Here is an 18,013-nt window from a genome sequence, read left to right on the forward strand (position 1 = left end):
TCTGGGGGCCCTCAATAAGGTCCTGCACATCACAGCTCTCCAGCTGCCATCCATCCTGTAGAGAAAAAAAGACTGCTACATAACCTAAAGAGGAACACCTGTCCTAGAAAAAACCCCAAACCAAGAATGATGACGGCCTTCCAAGAAAGATCCAGTAATCCAGTGGTTGGCAATGGCTGTATCAATCTGTGTAATCCTCCGGATAGAGCCTCTCAAATGCTGCATGAAATCCAATCTCTGCACCTCGGTGAGGCTCTGAAGCCTATTCCAAGCCAGCACTGTGGGGCATAGGGTCTCCCAACCAACCCAAAGAATATGCATAGCTTCCCCAAAAGGCCTACCATGCACATCTAAGATCAAATCATTCCACAGATTGGGTTGCCGGTTAACTTCAACCACGGAACGCAGGGGGATGTGTACCAAAAAACTCCTCAAGCAGTCCCAGGCCCGTAGGGGGGGACCTAACCAGGGGGGATGAAGGGGAGCAGTGAACTGCATCCGAAAAAATAAAGCGTGAGCAGAGAGTCCAGCCACCTCCGTGAACAGGGACACACTTCGTGATCTGCTGCATGAGAAGAGTCCTTCCACGGCTCAGTGCCTTGAAGAATGCCCCTAACAACAAGCTTACAAAGCAAAGCCTTACATTGCACCTCAGGGTCAATGATATTCCATCCCCCTTCCTGCTTAGGCCTGATAATGGTTTCCCAAGCAACTCTGGCCCTAGTGTGTGCATTTCCATCAAGCCCTAACCAAAGAAAGTTCCGAATAAGGCGACGAAGCTCGCCAATGCAGCCCTTATGAAAAATCCAGCACGAAGCGATAAACCAAGCCGTGGCTAGCAAAACTTGGTTAACCACCAAAGCTCTAGAGGCCAAGTCGAGCTTCCTCTTACTCCAGTGATGAAGTTTATTTTTAATGCTTAAGAGCACTGCAGCAAACTATTGTGTAGTGGAGATGTCAACGCCCACATGACAACCAAGGTATCTGAGCATCCTCTCTCAATCCAAGTAAAACCAACATCCGTATCCCAATTTGCAAGAGGAGAATCACTGATCCAAAAACCAACTGACTTATGCCAATTGACAATAGCTCCTGGTGCCAAACAAAAGGCCTCCAAGGCTGTCCGAAAAAGCACATAAACAAGCATGTGAGGCCTCAAGGAACAACACCATATCATCTGCTAACTCGGAGTCCAAAAACTCTTCCTCCGTGCATAAAGGCAGTCTGAGACCCACAACACCAGGGGCAGCCCGAAGAAACCTGCTCATAGCCTCAGCACCAATGAGGTACAGTCATAGTTTCCACGAGTTTCGGAAACGGGGGTGCGGAGCACGGTGGGAAACGGAGTTTCGGAGTTTCGGCCTTTGGGAAGAAACGGGGAAACGGAGTTTCGGTTTTAGGGTTTAATACATACGTATATAATTAATAAAAACATTACAAAAGCTTGAAAAATACATCTTTGCTCAAGTTCAATGTCAAAGACTCAAATGATAGATCAAAATTCAGAAATGACAACTGTAGGCTCAAGGCTCAAGCCTCAAAAGAGTCAATACAAAACAAGATCCATCATCCATAATCCATAATCCATATGTATAGACTATAGTAAATACAAAACATGATCAAAAAATATCCATGTGGCTGGCAGGCTGGCAGCAGCTGTTGGCATGACAAAATCCTAGAGCTAAGTGCTCCAAAAATCACTCATCAAGATCATCCATGGAGGAGTCATCCTCCGACTCATAAGAGTCAGGCTCAGATGAAGAAATGGTAGGATCGTGGTCCTCTGCCTCTGCTGAAGTGGAAGCGATGGATCCCCCCCTCTGCCTCTGAGAATGGGTGGTGCAGCGGGTGTTGTGGCTCGGCACTGTCAGCTCCTCATAAAGCAAGGTGTACATATCACGCTCATTCCGTGGGATCTCTGGGATGAACCTCTCCCTCCTGATGTCGATCTTATCCACATTCACCTGCGAAGGCTCCGGATGTCTGGCATTCCTCTCAAGGAGCTGGAGGTTGCAATGACAAAACACCAACCGCTCTAGCTGAGCGGTACTCAGCCTATTCCTCTTCTTTGTATGGAAGAGGGCCCAAGTGCTCCAATTCCTCTCACATGGACCCGAACTGCAAATTGCAATCCTGTGAGAGCACTCGAATGGCGATGCGTTTCTGTTATTGAAATGCACATACAATTAGAAATTAGAACTAAGTGGAAACAAGAAAGATGCACATTGTACAGTGTACTATGTAAACTGTAGTTAAGGGTAGTGAATTACCAGCGTGGGAGCACAATTTCCATACTTCTCCCACCATGAGACAGGCTGTAGCTGAGTCTCTCGAAGCTTTGCAGTCTCTCGACCAAAGCTCCCTGTCTGGTTGCGAAAGGCCAAGAGATCATCCTCTATACATTTCAGCATGTGCACATTACCGGATGTCAAGTTCCTCATGTATGTCATGAAGCCTTCTTCTAGCTCCTCGTTCTCGTATTGCTCCTCATCTCGCCACAAAGGATGCAATACATGTGCTACTGCATGAATCGGCCTGTGAAACCAATCCCATCGCCGATTCCACACAGCCTTGATTTCATCAACCCTTTAGAGATCAAACCATAAGATAAAAAAGGACAAAAAACAAGAGTCAAGAGTCGAGACCAATGTAAAGACTCAAAGAGTAAAATAAGGATAAGAAGTAAAGCAAGGGTAGCCATGACTGAGGAGACTTACTGCTCTGCTCTCAAGTAGTCTTGCTTGTTGAGAGCCTCCCCAATCTTGTCCATGTACTCGTATAAAAGGCCTAGAGTACTGCCCTCCATGTCTGTAATGCGTAACACTGTGTAGATGGGGTTGAGAGTTTTGATCAACCCCTCAACCTCTACCCACCACTCCTCTCTCATGACATCACGCACAAAAGCTCTTGCCTTGGGGCTCTCTCTCTCATCCCACTCTAGCCATTCATTTGAGTAGACAGTGCGTACCAACTCTCTGCGGACTCGCAGGAGTCTCTCAAGCACAATGAACATGTATGCAAATCTGGTGGCTGCAGGCTGCAATAGCTCAAGAGTGCTATACATGCTCAAGACTTTTGGCCTCTTCTTCACAAACTTCACCATGCTTCGTGCGGTGCAAAAGATGGCTTCAACCCATTGTATTTGACCTATGTCCTCAATCAATAAGTCGAGGCTATGTGATGCACAAGGGGTCCACACAATGGCTGGAAATTCATCCTCTAGCATAGAGCCCATAGACTTACAATTACTTCCATTATCTGTCACCACCTGCACAACATTCTCAGGCCCAACTTGCACTATAGCCTCCCTTATATGTGTCCAAATAAATGCACCTGTAACTGTGAGACCTGGGAGGGAGGCATCAATGGCTTTCAAAAACATAGTGCCTTTGCAGCATGACACCAAAACATTGTATACATTTCTCCTGTGTACATCTGACCACCCATCACACAATACAATGCAGCCATACTTTTTCCATGTTTCCTTCAAGGGCTCTAGCTACACTTCTATGCATGATTTTTCCCGCTTTAGCTCTCGTGTCCACAGAGCCTCAGATGTAGGGCCATCCCACTCGCATCCAATGCGGCTGATGGCCCTCATGGTCTTCCTCCATTGATTTGTCTTGGCCACATGAAAGGGAATGGCACACCGTATGAACATCCGGGTGAGCTCCCTAGTTGCCTCTGCAATTGCTTGCTTTTGAAATCCTGCTTGGATGCTAGCCCTTTGTACAGTATTTATTGGAGGGGTGTCTTGTGAATGTGATACATCACCTGGCAAAGGAGTCCTCCTTGCATGCACACCCGACACTGAGGTAGAGGAGAAATCTGATCCTGTGTCTCTGCCTCTGGCCCTCTTTGCTGCTTGTGAATGTGATACATCACCTGGCAAAGGAGTCCTCCTTGCATGCACACCCGACACTGAGGTAGAGGAGAAATCTGATCCTGTGTCTCTGCCTCTGGCCCTCTTTGCTGCTGCTTGAACCAGCTTCATGCTCTTGACCACCCATTGCTGTAGATACTTCCTCTTCGGGAATGGCCAAACGCTTTCGCCTCCACATTTCAAGGCTTTTCCGAGCATCTAGAGGAACAGAGGGGCATGGCCCTACATCTTTGTTTGGAACATGAGCAAGATGGTCCTTCACACGGGTGACACTCCCCGTTTTGACCAACCCACAATATTTACATCTCCATTTCCTGGAGCCACCAGATCCTGCATAACCCCCCATTTGCTCCACATGCTGCCAAAAAGGATCCGGAGTCCGAGCCATGTTACTTAACTTACTTGTGCGGTTCGAGGTCGGAAGACTCGGAGAGATTCAAGAAGTGGAGGCTGTTTTTCTGGTCCTGCAGGCTGCGAGCAAGGTGTGACTCCTTCTTGCTTGGTAGAGCTTAGATGGCAAAGGTGGAGGCCCCAAGTAGAGAGGTAGAGGGCTGGTAGAGGGCTGATGTGGAGGTAGAGGAGTAGAGGGCAAGGTAGATGGGTAGAGCAGCTCCAAACAGGCGGCGGAAAGAAGGCGCAAAATGCCGGCGAAAGAGAGCACGCGGGTTTCTAAACCCTGGAAAAAATAACAACTTGGAAACGCCGTTTCCGTTTCTGGAAACGTTTCCGAAACGTTCCCGGTGGGCCAGAAACGGCGTTTCTGGAAACTATGGGTACAGTAAAGGGGCGAGGGGACAGCCCTGCCTCACTGAACGGGAAATCTGAAAACGCTCACCACACCCCCCACAGGCTAAAACAGTGCTATGAGCCTCCTTGTATAGGCAGGACACCCCTCTGATCCAGTTTTGGGAAAACCCCATGTGTGCCATAGTGCCCTCCAAAAAATCCCAATCCACTCTGTCATAAGCTTTTTCAAAATCAAGCAAAAGAATGACAACAGGCTGCTGACTAGACTTTGCCCACTCGATAGCTTCCCAGAAAGAAAAGATGTTATCAAATATACTCCTTCCTTGGAGGATCCCATTTTGGGTATCATGGATAGTCCTTTGGAGAATCGGCTGCAACCTTATACTCAAGGCTTTAGCTAAGATTTTATATGCAGATCCAAGGAGGGTGATGGGCCTCCTTGCTTGATGTCAGTCTTGTCCCCACTCTTGGGGATAAGGTGAATCAGTCCGTCCATGACGTATGGCGGCATCATACCCGACAACCACATTTCCTGAAGGGCAACAGTGATAGCATCTCCAATATGATCCCAAAAAAGAATAAAGAAGGCGGGAGGAAGACCATCATCCCCTGGGCATGAACCACTGGAAAGAGCATGCAGTGCGTGAAGGAATTCATCCTTCGAGAAAGGGGCATCCACGGAAGAACACATAGCATCTGTAATGATCCTGGGCATGCACTCCCAAACTTTCTGTCGTGCCACATCTCTCTGAGGAGAGGGCACCCCTAAAGTCAACAATCTGAAGCAATACCCCTCACCTTATCAGGCTCAATTTGAACCTCACCCTAAGAATCCTGCAAGTACCTCACAGAATCCCTGCTATGGGAAGGCCTCTGCGTTGAAAAAAACTCTTTGTTGCATCTGCCACCCATCTTAGTCCAAAAAGCCTCGTTCGCATGAAAAGCGAACTCAGCCCTCCTGTCCACGGCCAACTGCAGCTCTGCTCTAACTGTGGTGAAGAGGTCTATAATCCAAGACGCATGTGGATGCTTTTCATGTTCCCTCTGAAGAGCAGCAATCCTACACCTAATAGCTCTCTCCTTGTCATGAGCCTCCTTCTTCTTGGACAAGGCAATGCTATGATAATGATGGCTGGTCCTCTCAAGAGCTAGTGCAATATTATGACGAGGATCAGGACCATCACAAGATCTCCATATCTCTCTGATCTCAAGGGAGATGTCAGTATCTAGATAAACAGAGTCAGCAATACAGACACGGGGAGAGGCCGAGTGAGCCCCAAGCTCCCTGAGACACAAAACAACGGGGCAATGATCGGATTTGGTGGTGCCAGGCATAATAGCAATGGTGCCTCCTCTATCCAAGGACCAATCATCCACATAAAATCTGTCCAGACGTGCAAAGATGCTCTCATCCCCGCTCTTGCGGTTATGCCAAGAGAAAGATAATGAATTTGGCCTTCTCTGGGAGTCATCCTCAATCCAGCATTCCTTGCCAAAGAAAGAGAGCATAAACCTCTCCCATGAGGTTCGCTCCAAAGGGTGTAAACCCCCTTCACGTCCACCCTTCTTGTTAGAAGGTTGCTCAACCATATTAAAATCCTCTCCCACTATCCAATGATCAACCTGGGGAATGACATTTGTAATGGTGTCCCAAAAGGCCACCCTTTCACCTCTCACGTTAGGTGCATATATATTCAAGATTCCCAATTTCTGACCCTCATGCATGATCAAGATCCACTGCGCTCTAGCAGGGATGATGACACCGTGCCCAATAACATGAGGCATAACAAATGCTGCCACTGAAATGCAAACACTCCTCTAGTCCCAACAGTCGAGCACCAGAAGGTGTGGCCAAAAAGCATCTTACCAGTTTGCCACACTGAGGTCTATCCAATTTGTGTTCCTGGTTGCAACAAAAGTACGTCCATAGACCCTCCTGTAACAGCAGGGTGAAGCTGGTCCTTCAAAAGGCGCTTCCTACCACGGGTGGGAAGCCCTCCAAGGCCCTGAACATTCCATGAGACGATTCTCATGGAAGAGAAGAGGGTTTGACCCCCGATCTAAGAAGATGATGGGCAGCCTGAGGACACCTCTCATAATGCTAGAGGACGGGAAAATCCACAGGGCAAAGTCCACTAACATGCCCTTGTCCGAGGCCCTACACAGTACCTGCATATGTACGAGAAATCTGTTCCCCCTGCGGGGCATCAAGGGCAATGGCATCATGCTGGAAAATCTTGCAGTACATGATCCCCACTGCGCTGAACATCGTGCATATCGTCTCCTCCAAGTAGAGAGGACTGAACAAAATCATCCTGATCTGAGATATCATCTCTCTGCAAAGATGCATCAGCTGACACATCCCTCTAACCAAAACATCATCTATCTATACATGATCCGCGGAGGCCTTCCCATCAATCGCACCAGGGGGGGCGGGCATGAGAGACAGCTCGCCACACCTGGCGGACTGAAGGACGGGAAGGAACCAAGGGAGGTGGCGCCTGAGAAGCACGCTTACGAGGCCTCCTGCGACCTCGAGCCCGACGGCAATCTCGAGCAAAGTGACCCTGTTGGTGACAAACCCGGTACTGATCGGGTTTACCTACAATCTCCATGCGTTGCTTCAAAGGGCCACAAGGGCCCGGAAGCAAAACATAGTCCTCAAAGAGCTCAATGTCACGGGCAAGAACCATGACCCTGGGGACAGCATCTGCCGAGGCAGTGACCACCTGGGCAGAAGATGTCGGCAAGGTGTGCAGGGGGGGCACTTGAAGAACTAGCCCAAAGGCAGACCCGATGGCCTCTAACATAGGCCAATATGCGCGAGGAAGACTTGGGAATCTGAGAGTAATCGGGAAACGGTTCCGGTCTTCCTCAACAGGGTCAAAATAGCTAGAGTAGGGAAGACAGAATATCTTCCTCGGGCTCAATGGCAAAGGGCTGCCCTTCAAAACCTCTGAGGCTGCGTCCTCAAAAATCAAAATCCACTTGGAAGAAACCTCTTCCAAGCAACCTGACATCTCGAAACTGTGGAGCGAGGTCGGAGGACAAAGCCGCCAGGACCCAATCCCGAGCCTAGAGACGGGACGGGTGAGATCCAAAGATTCTGGCAATGAGCACCGTTTTGGAGTCTCTCTATTTCGGCGTAGAGGACCGTGAGCTCGGCTTCTGGTTCGCTCGGCCAAGGGAGATTAATTAGCCATGATGCTAATCGAAGAAAAAGGCAGACTTGAACCTGGAGGAGGAGGCAAGGAAGCGGAGGAAAGGAAGGGAAGCTGGTGGAGAAGGGCAAAAAATAAAAAATAAAATAAAAATGAAGAAAAAAAAGGAAGAAGAAAAAAGAGAAAAGAAAAAGAAGGAAAAAAGAGAGAGAACAAACAAAAAAAACCAGGCGAAGAAGGGCGGGGAAAGGGCAACGCAACAAAGGCTGCTCAGAATGGAGGAGGCGGAGGAAGAAGGGGAGGCAGAGAGAGGAGGGGAGGCGAGCCAGGAGAGCAGGAGGGGATGGGGCACAGAAAAGGGGCGGGCAGAAGCAGGGGCGATCAACAGGAGAGGAAGGAGGGGGAGCGGAGGAAGGAAGGGGGGCGAAACAGACGATAGAGGCGGAGGTTCGGGGAGCTCGCAGATCTTCAGCATGCCGTTACCTCAGAGGCCTTGGATTTAGAAGGGCTATTAGACGTAGATTGGCTGCCTTGCAGAAAGAGCAAGAGAAACATCCTCCAGGAGACCATGCTTTCAAGCGCAAAGAGAGGGCTAGTCATAACATGCAAAAGGGTGGACAGCATGCAAAACCCTTTGTGAAAGATGTAAAGAGTGGAGAGAAGGCTGAAAATACGCAACCCAAGTATGCCTCTCAGAAAAAGCATAAGTTTAGCCTAATTCCTAAGAAAAGGGAGCAATATGCTAAACAAAGGAAATGCTTCTCATGTGGCAGCCAAGATCACATGTTTCATGAGTGTCCTAAATGCAAGAATAAGGACAATGAGAAGTAGCAAAACGCAGATGTGCATGCAATTCCCGATGTACAAGAGAATACAGCAAATGAAAAAGAGAGGATGGTTTGCAAAGCTTGGGGACAGCTCAAGGATCAATCCGCACTCTTTATGTTTGCTCATTGTGCCACAAATAATTTCATTTCTATGGAGATGGCATCCACATTGAAAATAGATGTAGGGGACATGGAACCCCATAATGAGACAAAGGCCGCTTTTGTGGGAAAGCAAGTACAAGTGACCCGTATCATTGGGAAGTTGCGCATACATATCCAGGGGTACCTTGATAATGACAATTTCTTGGTTGCATTGTAGGGATGTGATGTATTATTGCTAGAAAAGTCGTGGCATCACTGCATTGAGCCACGCAAGGAGTATAAAACAAAACGGGATTACTTTTATGCATATGGGCCACACGCATGTTATTGATGTTGGCCAAGAGGGAGACTCTATCCAAGTTGTATCTCATGTCCAAATTAATAATGCAACGAAAAAGAGTGTGCTCCATACTTGGTTTTTCTGTGACATTGTTAAATGTGATGATGAAAATGTAGGCACTCTTACGAGTGATAGACTGAAATTTTTAGATGCATACAAGGATTATTTTGTAGATGCATTGCTAAGAGAGTTACTTCCTGAGAGACCTGATGATCACCGCATTGATTTGGTGCCGGGTAGTTCCCCGCCGAATAGAGCCCCATATAGGGTAAGCGGAGCACAGCAAGAAGAGGTTTCAAGGGTAAGCGGAGCACAGCAAGAAGAGATCATGAAACTAGTAACCGAGGTTCAGTTCAGCCAAGCTCCTCGCCATATTGTTCGCCTGTCTTGCTAGTGTAGAGGGAGGACGGATGTGCATGGATTACCGGGTTCTAAACAAGCGTACTATCAAGAACCAGTTTCCAATCCCACGCATGCATAACTTGATGGGTCTGCATGTTTCAGCTGCATTGACCTTAGGAGTGGGTATCAGCAAGTACTTGTGGCACCACAAGATATACACAAAACAGCATTTAGAACATCATTCCGCTTGTATGAGTTTTTGGTTATGCCATTTGGACTCACGAATGCCCCTGCCACGTTTAAAAGAATGATGGATCGCATTTTCCGTGAGCATTGAAAATTCACAGGAGTGTTGTTCAATGACATCTTGGTATTCTCCAAGAAAGAGAAGGAACACCACCAACACTAGGCTATTGTGTTTGAAGAGCTTCATAAGCACAAGCTCTTTATCAATGTGAAGAAGAGTGAAGTTTTTCTCTCAGAGATTCATTATTTGGGGCACATTGTGTCAGAGGATGGCGTCGAGATGGATCCTACAAAGATAGAAGCCATTCGGAATTAGCCTGAGCTATTTTCCATGAAGTACAAAGCTTTTTGGATTTATGCTTAAAGTACAAGTGTTTTATCATGCCATAGTTGTTTCGATATGATTTGGTTCGTACGATATGATACTGAATGGGAAAATACGGTATGATATATAAAAAATTCTTATCATACGATAAAATACAGTCTTTTAAAAAAATACAAACTTAGGTATTTTCAATTTAAAAGAGAAGACAAGTTTTCACAAACTGAAATTCCATTAACACGAAGTTGAAAACATACATAGGCTAAGAAATACAATGTGAGGCACTCTAGGCGGTGCACGTAGTACCAGAAGTAGTGTACGAAAAAGAGAGGCTAGAGGGTTGGGACTAGAATCTAGATGGAGGAGGCTAGATGGAGAGGTGATCACTACAAAATCAAAGCTCCCGTTAGGATCATCTCCATCAGAAGAGTGCCCATCGGAGCGCTCTCCGAAATCACCTTCGCTAACAACTTTGCCCTCATCATCAAACTCAGGCTCTCCAATGTTCTATGACAAGGCAATCGAAGCATCCTCATTTGCAAGAGCGGAGGAAGAACTACCGAAACCTCGTTGTGTGTAGATTTGCACTATGCTACTCGAGCCGGGACGAGAGGTGCATCCGCGAGTGCCTACTCGCACTCCTCTGCTACTAGAACGAGTTGTCACGCGCCCATGATGAGTACGAGAAACTCGCCGATCAATCTCCTCGAGCTCTGCATACAATCTCTCCACCTCCTCATCTACCTCCTTGTGGACACTCTTGAGAGAGTCACTTGTGAGCTTGAACTCATCCACATTGACCTACAAACGATAATGTGCATTGACACATAGTTATTATCAAATAAAACTCAAAAAGCAAAAAGTTAGAAGTTTACAACTTAACTTTTAAGTGGTCATTTGTGGGGAGCTAGTTACTATATATATATATATATATATATATATTGTATTATATATATATATATATATATATATATATATATATATATATATATACAATATATATATATATTGTATTTTATATATATATATATATATATATATATATATATATATATATATATATATATATGTATATGTATATGTATATATATATATATATATATATATATATATATATATGTATGTATATATATATATGTATGTATATATGTATATGTATATGTATATATATATATATATATATATATATATATATGTATGTATATATATATATGTATGTATATATGTATATGTATATGTATATATATATATATATATATATATATATATATATATAATATAATATAATATAATATAATATAATATAATATAATATATATGTATATGTATATGTATATATATATATATATATATATATATATATATTATTATATTATATTATATTATATTTTATATTTTATATATATATATATATATATATATATACATATACATATATACATATATATATATATACATATATATATATATATATATGTGTGTGTGTACGGTTGAAGAAAATGAGCTCGTTACTCTCCATAAGGAGTTTAAGGATTGTTTCGCCTGGAAGTACAAGGAAATGATGGGTGTACCACATGAGGTGGTGCAACATACGATCCCAATCACGGGAGGATCTATACCAACCAGGTAGAAACCATAGCGGATGAATCCTAAATATGCGGCAATTGTAAAAGAGGAAATTGATAAACTCATTGCTGTGGATTTCATCTATGACATAGAACATACGGATTGGTTGTCACCAATCCTAATAGAACATACGATTGGTTGTCACCAATCGTAAAATAGTGCCAAAAAAGAATGGGAAATTTAGGGTATGTGTCGATCTCAAAAAGGTTAACGCAGCTACTAGGAAAGACCATTATCCAGAACATGAGAGCAACATCAGCTCCGAGTAGATGGTATACCACTCTCCAAAATATCAAGCATGGGGCTGATGAGTATGGCCGAGAGGTCTCCCTTAGCTATGTCACGTGGATAGGTAGCTCGATGGCAGTGGAGCATGTTCTGGATCTGGAGAGCTGATGAGGTGATCGTGGCCAACGGGGGGGGGGGGCTGAGGGCGTCAGACACGCTGGAAGGAGGCGGCTCGGTCCGAGGTAACTCCTCTCGGGCGAGGTAGGCCCAGAGTAGCTCATGGAGGGTCCACAAGAGGGTGGAACTTACGCTTGGGCAATGGATTAAGGAGCCTTGAAGAGAGAGAAATAGAGGATAGAGAGTGGGGCAAAGACAAAGAAAGAAAGTTATATTAAACGTCTTCAAAAGACCGAGTGGGTCTATGAGACCAAAAGTGATACAATAGTATCCATGTAATCTCATCATGATACAAAAGAAAACAAAGACGAGAGCTATGAGCTGTGAATGTCAAATCCGAGCCATATGATACAAAGTGGGACCATCAAAGCGAGTCATATGATACAAAGAGAGAGAGAGAGAGAGAGAGAGAGAGAGAGAGAGAGAAAGAAAGAAAGAAAGAAAGAAAGAAAGATATATTAAGTGTCTACTAAAGAATGGGCCTATGAGACCAAAATGATACAATAATGTCTATGGCATATATCATCATAGAGAGAGAGAGAGAGAGAGAGCTTTAAAAGTGAGAGCTTGAGAGCTTTAGAGAGATCATAGATGGAGGGCTTGACACTCAAGAGCTTGAGAGCTTTAGAGAGATCATAGATGGATGTGGGAAAGAGAGAGGCTAGAAAGCTTGGAGCTTAACTCAACTCTTGAGCAATGACTCAATGAGAGAGAGAGAGAGAGAGAGAGAGAGAAAACTGTAACGTCTACTAGAGGCCGAACTCGACCTATGAGACAAAACCATGTACAAGGCTTGAGAACTTGAGCTTAGAGCTTGATTCCTTGAAGTCTTGAAGGCTTGAAGGATGTGAGAAAGAGCTGGACAGCTTGAGCCTTATATAGCATATGCCATAAGGGCAAGCCTCAAGGGGATAGGGGATATGCCATGGGTGAAAGAAAGATTGTATTAACGTCTCTCTCAGGCCAAAGAGAATTGGCCTATGAGACAAAACCATGTACATTGTATGTGTATCTCTAAATATCAGATGGTGCTCAGGCGCACATGGGTGACACCATCACAGCCTCTTCGTACGAAGATGGCATACTACAGAGATCATTTCTTGATGGTGACTTATGATGGTTTCATTCAGAGACCGCACTACATGGATCTATATCTTCCACATGCGCTGAGTGTAGTGATTGGACAGCTCCGAGTTTCATCACACCCCGTGGAGATTGAGGCTGGACGAGCAGCCCACATCCCGCGGGAGGATAGATTATGCAGAGAGGATGTGGAGAGCGAGTCACACTTTGTATGCAGATGTCCATATTATGATGGGATCAGAGCCACCTACACTACTCTCTTCAGAGGAGCAGACACATCTTTTCAGTCCATCCTGCAGATATCAGACCAACGAGTACTTGGGCGCTTCTTACTAGAGATATACAGACACAGAGAGCAGTTACTCCAGTCAGGAGAGAGGAGAGCTCAGATCCGACAGGCTCAGCTGACCGATTTCTTCCAGACGACAGCCATGCCAGATCCCATAGTGATGGGCCAAGGAGTCACTTTGAGGAGAGCAGAGGAGATTCGAGCATTGCGGCGTCTACGAGCGCCCGGATACCAACCTTCCCACAGACATCGACATATGATCAGGGACATTCAGGCACGACACCAGAGGCGACTACAGGAGAGAGGACAGCCGGGACCCATTGATCTTGCGTATCGTTACAATTAGTGCTGACATGTATGACATATTACACCCCCCCCCCCCCCCCCCCCGTCAAGACAGATCATCAAAGCCTAAGGTACTTCTTGATGCAAACGAAGCTTTCGGAGAAGTATATGAGGATGGCAAACTTCTTGAATCTTATCCATGTTTCATTTTCAGATTATGCACACTCCAAGAAAGGAGAAAGTGGTGGCAAATGCATTGTCTAGAAAGCCATATGCGGCTCTAGTGTCAGTTGCCTCACATGGGGACTTATCTGCCATGCATGAGTTGTACCATACAACTGCTGATTTTGGGCATATATGGACTGATTTAGTGGCTGGACATGCCTTATGTGATCAAAGAGAGGTATCGCATGAAGAATAATTGCCTATGTGTTGTGTTGAACATGAGGCAAAAGGTTATGGATGAGTGCCATGCTCCTCCGTATGCAACACATAGAGGTATTATACCTACTACGCGCATGATTGAGCACTATTTCATTTGGCCAAGTATGCATAAGGATATTCAGGCATATGTACGCGCATGTATCACATGCCAGAGGTGAAGCTGGACAAGAAAAATGCTCCAAGTTTGCTTCAACCATTGCCTATTCCCTCGCAGCCATAGGAAAGTATTGCAATGGATTTTATCATGGATTTGCCTCGTACTCAACAAGGCCATTGTTGACAGATTTAGCAAGCATGCACACTTCTTGCCAGTCGGAACAACCATTGAGCTTGAGCATATGGTCAAGATATTTGTGGCACAAGTGTTCAAACACCATGGTATGCCTGAGTCCATTGTGGGGAATAGAGATCCTAGGACTACAAGCCTCTTTTGGAGAGCTCTATTTGACGATATCGGCACTAAGCTGGACTTCTCATCAGCTTTTCACTCCCAAACGGATGGGCAAAGTGAGGCTACAAATTTCGTTGCATTGGATCTCCTCAAATGCTATGTTGCAGATCTAAAACAGCTTGGGAGAAGTATCTACCGCTGGTAGAGTTTGCACACAACAACACAATGCGTGCCTCCACAAGAAAGGCCCCGTTTGAGACTGTATATGGCAAAGTGATATTGCCACCCATCTTACGCACTAAGGATGAGATCTTTGCAGCTATGATTGCAATTATCGAAGAGACTGTTATGTTGTTGCTTGGCATTTGCAACTATGATTGGGTCTATATAATTTGGGTAAAGCGGTTATGCCTTGCCAGATGTGAGGTGAAGCTTTTCCAGCTTCGCAGAGACGGTTATGATGGATCTTTCCATTCACATGTATTTTGTAGAGATCCACATCCAGACCAAATTTTGCTAATATTGAAATCACTACGTTTCTCGGATAGATTTCTTCTCCCGAGAAGATTCAATTTGTATGCCGAAAGAGATTGCTTGCATTGCCTAATCATTGGAGGATTCACAATGCCTTCCGTGTGAGGTCTATTGTGGAAGTATGTGGAGCCTAAGCTAGAAGAGCCTATCACAAAAGAACCACCAAAGGTTGCTAAGCAAGAGGAAGTTCTTCAACCTGAGCAGATTGTGTTTCACAAAGAGGGAAAGCTACCAAATGGTAAGTTCTCCGGGCCATACCTTGTGAAGTTAAAAAATTATTTGCCTATCGACACAAAATGGGTTGATGAAGACTACTTCAAAGATTACCCACAGCTTCTTCAGGCGTATTTGGAGGATTTTCAGTTGAGGTCAAGCCGGTTCTTCTCCTATTTTGTGCCAAGGTACGGGAGGCCAGACAGCTTCGCATCACCTATACTGAGGCCACGACACACGTTACCTACGGGAGGGAAGGCCTCGTGTCACTCATAGTGGGGCTTGGACATGGAGCCCACTGTCAAGGATCCCATGCTACGAGGCTTCCCACCGAGCCAACTCCATGCTTGGAAAGACTTGTCTATCTATAGGTTCGAGGAACAGGAGATGTATCCATTGCAAAATGCACGTGCACGCATCTGCTTGCTTGAAAATGATTTCACGTGACTTGTTTTCGTTTGATTGCTTGCTATGATGTGTCCAGTTCACAAGCAGGGGATGCCCACCCATGAACCATTCGAGTGCCCTCTATTTCGACATAGTTTTTGGCATGTGAATAGGTGGTAAGTATTCTAGTTCGACCTTAAGAAAAGTCGGTATAACTCATTTCTTGCGTTGGGTGAGCCATTGAGAAATCCGTTGTGCTTGGCACTTCGTGATTTGCCCAATCCGTACCTCATGCTTAAGACGGGAGCATGTGGCTCACCATTCGTCATCATACCAACATTTCTAGGGCATGGAACCGCAAGGTGGCTTGGCGGTAGACCACTGCCTACAAATGAAAGAAGTGGTGGCAGATGTGTCCAGTATGGTGGTGAGTTGTGATGTGAGGGTGGGTAGGGGGACTGTAGGTTCCACATCCTAGAGTTGGCAGTAGTTGTGGTTGGAGTAAACAAGGTCAAGCTCGTGATCAAAATGGACCTGGGTGTAATGTGAGATGGGGGCTGGTGGCGGAGGGACGAGTGGTGTGCAGGTAATGGTCAAAGAGAGGTAGGCATGGTCAGCTTCAAAGGCGGGTGGTGGGATAGAGAAGAGGTGTGCCGAAGCCGGAGATCCCATAAGGTAGTCCATGGTGCTAGTATCTCTTGAGTGAGGGAAGGAGGAGGGCCATCGGGACATCCTGTTATAGGTAACAAGACCATCTGCAACTCCAAGCTCTAAGAAATCTCTCCCATACACTGTAACCTCCTCATGGTCCTGTGATGATCTCTACACTCCCGTGTCAGTGATGTTCACCTCCTATAGTCCGATAGGGTCGTCAAGATCGAGTAGTGGGACCTATTGACTTCCGTCCTGGAGTTGAAGTTCCCTAGCAAGAGGACTTTCCCCACCTGTGAGAACTCCATAATATCCCCATATAATGGTACATACGGTGACTGGCCATGTTGTGCGCCGTAAGGGGAGTGGCACGGTCCAAAATAACACACAGCAATGTGGATGACCCTATCACTGCTAAGCTCTAGCTGCACCCAAAGAGACCGTGCATCCTCGTCCTTCTGGAAGATACTGTGAATCTGTCGGAGATGGGATCTAAAAAGTACAGCTACCCCTCCTGAGCCATGCACTCCTCCTGATGTGCGGGTCTCGCCTTGCAAAACTTACTCCCACTCATACCCAACTATGTATGGTTAGCATAGTTGCATGAAACGCTGACGGCAACAGCAGGCCTCTAGGAAACGGCAACAGCTCAAAACTAGGAAACGAAAACGGCTAGGAAACGGTGGATGTAGGATACATAATATAAGAATAATGAGAAAATCAAAAACCAGGGAAAAGTCTGAGTAGTACACCATATTTGAAATAAATAGTGAGCAAAATTTGTAGAAAATCACTAATCAAGCACTAGATGAGACAAATCAATGGGTGATTCTTTATTGGAGATTAGGAAACGGAGAAACGGCAACTCTCGGGAAACGGCGTTTCAGCGTTTCCAGCCTAGGAAACGGCCGTTTCCTGTTACATGATGGTTAGCACCTCTCAGGGCTCTGATAGAAAATGACATCCCTACCTATGAGAATCTCGCTCAAACCTCTCGAATTCAACCACAAGGTGCCATTGGAGTTCCATATTGCTAACCAGGTGTTTGGTCTCATAGACCCCACGTCCCTATTTGGGACGGCGCTCATTGATAATGACCCGATGATCTTTGTAGATAGCCCACATGCCCACTCTATGGGCCTCATGAACTGTCACCGTCGCCTCACGCCGGTGTGCCACCTTTGCGTGAGATCATCCCCCCCATGTACATCTGTGTGCCCTTGAGGGCAACCTGTCTATTTAAGAAAGCCTGTTTGTTGATGGCATGAGGGAATCTGATGATGACGGGCCGCTCTCGTGTCATATCCTTGCCTTCCCTCCATGTATCTGCAAAGGGGGCCATGATCCCATCCCCTCCTACAATCTAGGAAAGCATCATGTAGCCCCTGCACTCGCACATGGAGGGCCCTATCCTTCCTGCGTTTCTCCTCCTCGAGAGTCTCATGTATTATGCTCTGAGAGTTTGTGCTTCTTCACCTCCACACAATCTTCCTTGGTGGTCTATAGTTCTTCCCACAACGTATCACTCCAAGTCTGTCCTTAGACCCTCTTGAACATTCAATTCCCCTTCCTCCACTGTATGGTCCTTGACCATAGCCTTTAGGGCTTCCATTTCTGCCCGGAGTTCCCTTATCATTGGGGCAGCCTCTAGCATTGCCTCTTCTTGCGTTTGGGTCTCTTTCAACATCCGAACCTCCTCCCGGTGGTTCACCTTTGCTGCCAATTCGTCAATCTT

At 45.8% G+C, this 18,013-nt stretch overlaps 2 protein-coding genes across 3 annotated transcripts in view; both read right to left on the minus strand.

Annotated features, from left to right (window-relative positions):
* Positions 1–18,013, minus strand: part of LOC147638127 (calcium-transporting ATPase 3, endoplasmic reticulum-type-like) — a 156,635-nt gene that overhangs the window by 73,232 nt on the left and 65,390 nt on the right. The window lies entirely within an intron of this gene.
* Positions 1,698–3,434, minus strand: LOC147638128 (uncharacterized). The gene is made up of 4 exons (XM_086796461.1): positions 2,718–3,434; positions 2,271–2,586; positions 2,108–2,163; positions 1,698–1,983 (listed from the first exon to the last, which is right to left on the minus strand). Exons 1-4 carry the CDS (start codon positions 3,380–3,382, stop codon positions 1,698–1,700), a joined length of 1,323 nt encoding a protein of 440 aa, XP_086652587.1. The 5' UTR covers positions 3,383–3,434.

The sequence above is a fragment of the Cibotium barometz genome, chromosome 5 (assembly GCF_041138505.1).
Source record: "Cibotium barometz isolate CiBa-2024 chromosome 5, ASM4113850v1, whole genome shotgun sequence".
NCBI classification, from domain to species: domain Eukaryota; kingdom Viridiplantae; phylum Streptophyta; class Polypodiopsida; order Cyatheales; family Cibotiaceae; genus Cibotium; species Cibotium barometz.

Bases quoted from the DNA above. Each gene is read 5' to 3' on its own strand.
- LOC147638128 (XM_086796461.1), bottom strand. From the start codon at position 3,382: ATGTTTTTGAAAGCCATTGATGCCTCCCTCCCAGGTCTCACAGTTACA. The intron at 2,587-2,717 runs GTAAGTCTCCTC...TGATCTCTAAAG, and splicing joins GACTACTTGAGAGCAGAGCA to GGTTGATGAAATCAAGGCTG. The intron at 1,984-2,107 runs GTGAGAGGAATT...GAGGAATGCCAG, and splicing joins AATTTGCAGTTCGGGTCCAT to ACATCCGGAGCCTTCGCAGG.